This window comes from Chinchilla lanigera, unplaced genomic scaffold (genome assembly GCF_000276665.1).
Source record: "Chinchilla lanigera isolate Chin_1 unplaced genomic scaffold, ChiLan1.0 scaffold00063, whole genome shotgun sequence".
Lineage (NCBI taxonomy): Eukaryota > Metazoa > Chordata > Mammalia > Rodentia > Chinchillidae > Chinchilla > Chinchilla lanigera.
This window is the reverse complement of record NW_004955464.1, coordinates 13,436,948-13,442,408: the sequence shown is the minus strand read 5'-3', so window position 1 is coordinate 13,442,408 and position 5,461 is coordinate 13,436,948. Positions and strand designations below refer to the sequence as shown.

The 5,461-nt window shown below is 55.4% G+C and overlaps 1 protein-coding gene across 1 annotated transcript in view; it reads right to left on the bottom strand.

Annotated features, from left to right (window-relative positions):
- Positions 1-3,300: 3,300 nt before the first annotated feature.
- Best4 (bestrophin 4) overlaps positions 3,301-5,461 on the bottom strand; it is a 4,680-nt gene continuing 2,519 nt past the window's right edge. Inside the window, exons 4-9 of the mRNA XM_005398742.2 lie at positions 5,244-5,398; positions 4,744-4,821; positions 4,268-4,465; positions 4,071-4,151; positions 3,811-3,965; positions 3,301-3,718 (exon numbers count right to left, since the gene is read on the bottom strand). Of these exons, the coding sequence (XP_005398799.2) occupies positions 3,451-3,718; positions 3,811-3,965; positions 4,071-4,151; positions 4,268-4,465; positions 4,744-4,821; positions 5,244-5,398 (935 nt within the window). The 3' untranslated portion in view covers positions 3,301-3,450. The remainder of the gene's footprint in view (positions 3,719-3,810; positions 3,966-4,070; positions 4,152-4,267; positions 4,466-4,743; positions 4,822-5,243; positions 5,399-5,461) is intronic.

The window sequence follows — 5,461 nt, the reverse complement described above, 5'->3', positions numbered from 1 at the left end:
TGTGTGTGTCTTTGCAGGGAGGGGGGTGTCTTTTTGAGACCGGGTCTTGCTATGTGGTTGAGGCCAGCCTTGAGCTCACTCTGTAGCCCAGCCATGCCGGTCTCAAATTTGCTGTGATCCTTCTGCCTCCCTCTCTGCAGCACTGGGTTTACGGGTGTGCACCACCACACCCAGGTTGCGCCTGTCATTTTAAAGTTTTCTGGTGGCGGTAGGAATTGAACCCTAGGGCCTGCACACTGAAGTGCATCCCTAGTACTTTGGGTTTTGGGGAGACGGGGTCTTGCTTTGTAGTTGAGGCTGGCCTGAATTCACTGTAGCTCAGGTTGATCCAAAACTTGCTGTGAATCCCCTGCATTGGACTCCTGAGTGCTGGGATTACAAGCATGTATTGCCACACTCATCAAATCTGCTTTGTTTTGTTTAGAGACTGCCTTCAAACTCGGGGTTGTGCTTCTGTTTCAGCTTGCTTCCCCCTTGCAGGGGTCACAGGCATGCGCCACCATTCCGGGCCTAGTCTTTATTTTTAAGCTGGCATTGAACTGTGCTATCCAGGGTGATCTCACTAGAGGGTCCTGCCTCAGCTCCTGAGTAGCTGGCAGAGATTGCTGCTGTTTTTTGCAATGCTAAGGTTGAGCCTCGCCTAGGCACAAGGCACATGCTAGGCAAGTGCTTGCACTGAGGCAGCACTGCACTCCCAGCCCGGAGCTCCTATTTCTTTCGGACAGTCATGCTTAGATGTGCTCTGATGTGAGTTGTATCTCCAGCCCCCTTTCAGTGTTTGTTTCTGAGAGGGTCTCGAAAGTCCAAGCTGGTCGAGAATTTGCTGCTTTACCCCCCACCCACTCCAGTATCAGGAATCGAACTCACAACTTTGTGCTCGCCAAGCAGGTGCTGTGCTGCTGAGCTAAATCCCCAGCCCTGAGAATTTGCTTCTTGATAGGATCACTGGCGTGGGCCACCACACCTAACAAGGTCAGTTTTCATCTCCTGAGTGAAAATCTTTGCTGGGTGTTGATGGAACTTATGTGACCTGGAGCCTGTCCTGTGGTGAGTCAGCAGCCACACACCAGCCTGGCCTTGGTGAACATAGGGGTCTGCTGTAACACCCCCTGCTGTTTGGGGAACTTTCCTGCAACTGCCCAGGTGGCTCATTCCCTCCAGGTCTCTGCCACCCAGGTGAACTCTGCCCCTAGTTGGAGAGGGCTTTGTTAATGTGGTTTTTTTTTGAGAGGGTCTCACTGTGTAGTGCAGGCTGGCCTCAACTCAGCGATCCTTCCTGCCTCAGTCTCCCCAGTGCTGGGATTATAGGTGCGCACCACCACACCCAGCTCTTCCTGTTTTGAGGCAGCTGCTCACTATGTAGTTGGGACTGGCCTTGAGCTGAGGCCTGGCAGTTCTGTTTTTGCAGCAGCGTCTTGCTGTGTGGTCTTGGCTATCCCCGCTCAAGTGGCCCTCGGTCTCTCACCCCGGTGCACAATCACAGAAGCGGTCTCCCACCCCTTCCATTCTGTGTCATAGTTACCCATTTTTATCCTTCCCTTTAATATGACAAATTCTGCTCATTTGAGTTGCTTGTCTATGGCTCTCCTAATGCCAGGGAAACAGTGATACCTGCTTCCTGGCCGTATTTTCAGCACCTAGAAAGCCGTATAGCGATATTTTGATGTTTTAATGGTTTTTTGTTTTTGTTTGTTTGTTTTTTTTTTTTTTTTCTGGTACCGGGTATCGAACTTGCGGCCTCGCACTTGCCAGGCAGGCGCTTTGCCGCTGAGCTAAATCCCCAGTCCCAATAGCAATATTTTGAGACGGACAGGATTTCAATTAAGGTTTTTTTCACTGCTGTCTCAGCCTGCCCCTGGTGCTGGGATTATAGGCTTGTGCCGCTGCACAAATGCAAAATACAGTCGGTTCCTTGGATACTACTTTTTTCTGCGTACAAAGATTGCTCTTCACAGAAACAAAACCTTTCAATTTTTTTTTTTTTTTTTTTGGTTTTTCTCCGGTACTGGGAACCGAACTCACGACCTTGCGCTTGCTAGGCAGGCGCTTTGCCGCTGAGCTAAATCCCCAGCCCCCAAAACCTTTCAATTTAAGTGACTGGCAAAACTGTTGGCTCCAGGGCACTTTCCCACCATGTGTTGATCTTCATTCAGCCCCTTAGTGTTAGCCAAGTGTTACTGAGAGCTCTGTCCAATAGAGGATTTAACTTCCATGGTGTGGGGGGAGGGGGCTGGCCACATGCTAAACAAGCTCCACAGCTGAGGCACACATTCCCAGGCCTGGTCTGGTGTTTTGTTTTTTGTTTTTTGATTTTTTTTCCGGTACCGGAAATCGAACTCACAACCTCACGCTTGCCAGGCAGGCGCTATGCCGCTGAGCTAAATCCCCAGCCCCATGTTTTGTTTTTTGTGAAACAGGGTCTCTGTAGGTAGCCTTGAACTCTGCAGTGATCCTCCTGCCTCAGTCTCCTGAGTGGTGGAATTACAGGCATGTGGCATCATGCCCGCCTCTGCCTGTAATTTCTAGTTAGAGCTCTAATTAGAATCCTCCTTCAGTCTTTCAGTGTGTTGGAGAACCACAGCACCTAATTCTCTTCTCTCTCTAATGGATCGGTAAGATGAGTGGACTCTTGAGTCCACCCAGTCCCTATCTATCGCCTTTGCAGATGTCACTGAGAGCAAGGCTATCTCCCCTGTGAAACCTGGAAAAAGCCTGTGTGAATGGCCATCACTATGAAGTGCTACTCTCTCTATGACAGATTTGAAAACTGAGGCTTCCAAATGAATATCTGGGGTGGATGGATAAAGCATTTGTCCAAAAATGTTTCAATATCCCTGGTTTGGTGGCATATCCCTGTAATCCCAGCACTCGGGAGGCTGAGGCAGGTAGAGCACCATGAATTCAAGGTCAGACTGGGCTGCATAGCAAGTTCAAGGCCAGCCTGAACTATATCATAGACGCTGTCTCAAAACAAAAAAAGAAAGAAGAAAACGAACAACAAAAATGTTCTGTATCCCACAGTCATGCAGATGAAAAAAAGCAAAGCCAGAATTAGTATTTCCTCGCTGGGCACTGTAGCACATGCTTGTGGTCCCAGCATTCCAGGAGGCTGAAGCAGGATTGCAAATTCAGGCCCATGGCATTTCAGCTCTCAGGAAGCTGAGGCAGGAGGATCACTGAGTTCAAGGCCAGCCTGGGGCCTCGTAGTGAGTTTGAGGCCGGCCTCAACTACATGGTGAGACCCTGTCTCAAAAAACCAAACAAAATTTTTTTTATTAATTTTTGTAGTGCTGGGGACTGAACCCAGGGCCTTCGCAGGAGCCACATCCCCACCCCTGGTTCAGGCCTTGCCTTGCATCTTGGCTTTCAGGGCCTTCCTAAAGCTGTCCAGTCCCCGGGAAAACCTGCCTAGGGCCGCAGGGAGGGCGGATGGGGGTGAGGCGGGCGGTGTCAGGGCTCCAGAGCCTCCTCCGCAGACTCCGCTGCCTCCTCCTCTATGCGCCCTGCGGGCTCGGCGTCCCCAACCTCCTCGACTCGGAAGCGCAGCAGGTGCGGGGTGCGCGGGGGGCCGCGCGCTCGGCCGAAGTTGCGCAGGCTGATGGCGGGGGACGGTGCACCCGCGCCCAGGAGGCGGCCGAGCAGCGGGGTCTGCGCCGCTGGCCGGGCCGGCACGGGGGACGCCTCCACCTGCACGCTCTGCTCCGGGTCGTCGCTCATGCTGCGGGCAGGGGTGGCACAGGGCGAGACTTGAGGGCCGGCCGGGGCCTGGCTGCCCTGAGCAGTCCCTGCGCCCGGAGGCTGGCGGCTCACCGCAGGTTGAAGGTGGAGCCCAGGAAAGAAGGTCTCAGAGAGTCGGCCGCCGTGGCCAAGGTGTAGGGCGGCTGCGGCTGGGCCTCGTCCCAGTACGGGTCCTTCTCGGCGGGGGGCAGGTTCTGGTACATGTCATCCACGGCCAGTAGGGACACCTGGGCCCGCAGAAGGGGAGGCACAGGTCATAGAGACCCGCAGCTCCTCCACACCCAGGCCGAGCGCGGGCAGGGAGCTGCTCCCGCCGCCAGGCCCCACCTCACCTGCAGGTTTCGGTCTATGAGCTGATTGGTCTCAAAGTCGTCGTCATCCTCACCAAAGGGGTTGATGATCTGTTCGGCCACCTGCAGGGTGCAGACAGTGTCCTCCGGGCCCGGAGCCCGCTTGTCCCCAGTGTTGGGGAGGCCCTCGTGCCCGCGTTTTCACAGAGCGGGGTGGCACAATGCTTGGAAGTGCGCACCTTGAGCCAGCCGGCATAGAAGAAGAACTGCAGCAGTGTCGTGAGAGGCACGTACATGTCCGGGTCTCCCAGCCCCGGCCCCGGCTCCTGGCCGGGTTCCAGAGGCTCCTGAGGCTTGGCGGCCCCTGCCTCTGGCTCCACAAACTGTCGGCCAACCAGGGAGAGGGCGAAGAAGGAGTACACCGCGATGGTCACCACCTGCAGAAGGGAAAGCCAGGCCCAGAGGACGGAGCCGTGGGGCGGAGAGAAGGGCGGCCCCCTCCCGGGGCCCTGGGAGGACCTGACAAGTGATTAACGTGGGATGGGGAGGCAAGGCCAGCGGGATAGGGTCTCAGGGGTGGGGTGGAAGGCGGCTTTGAGGATGAGCCCTCCGCTCTTCAGGAGACTGAGGTGACGCCCGGTGAGGGCCATCTAGTTCTCAGGACCACATGGCACAGGACTTACAGTGGGCACTGGGAGGGGAAAAAGGGAGTTACTTGGGTGTAGACGAGCGGGATGCTGATCCAGTCATAGTGGAACAGCATGCTGCACTTGGCACGGTACTTGTTCAGCTCCTGGGGACACAGCAGAGAGCGGAGGTCAGCGGGGAGGGGTAGGCAGCGCCCAGGGGAGCCGGCAGGAGCAGCCCGGGGCGGAGCCCGCAGTCTAGACAGGACGGGCCACCTGCCATGAGGAGCGATTTAGCAAAAGTGCTGCAAGCGCAGAGCCCGGAGCCAGAATGTCTGAGTGTGAGTCCCAGCCGCGCCAACTAGCTGTGTGACTTGTGCTTTTCTACTTTATGCCACAGTTTCCCCATCTGGAAAGGGGTGATAAGAATGTACGCGTCTCCAGGGCTGTGAGGGATAAATGAGTTACCACACTGTGCGTGCTTCCAAACGTTCATAGCACGTAGGTGGCGCCTGTGCACGTGTTAGATTCCAGAATTATTCGTCTGCAAAGCTGCAGGGCTAAGGGGCCTGGTCCGAGGCTGACTCACTTCCAGAAGGAGACAGAGAGCGATGTCGTCCCGGATGCGTCCATCCTTGCGGGCCTGGGCAGCCAGGTTCGTGAACCAGACGCAGGGGACCCAGTATTTGTTGAAGTCGGATTTCAGACTCTCAAACTTTTTCCTCTCTTCCTCGGACATGAAACCTGCAGGGGTGAGGTCGGTAGGGTACAGATGCATCCTCCTCGGCCAGGGCAAGCGGCGGGCCC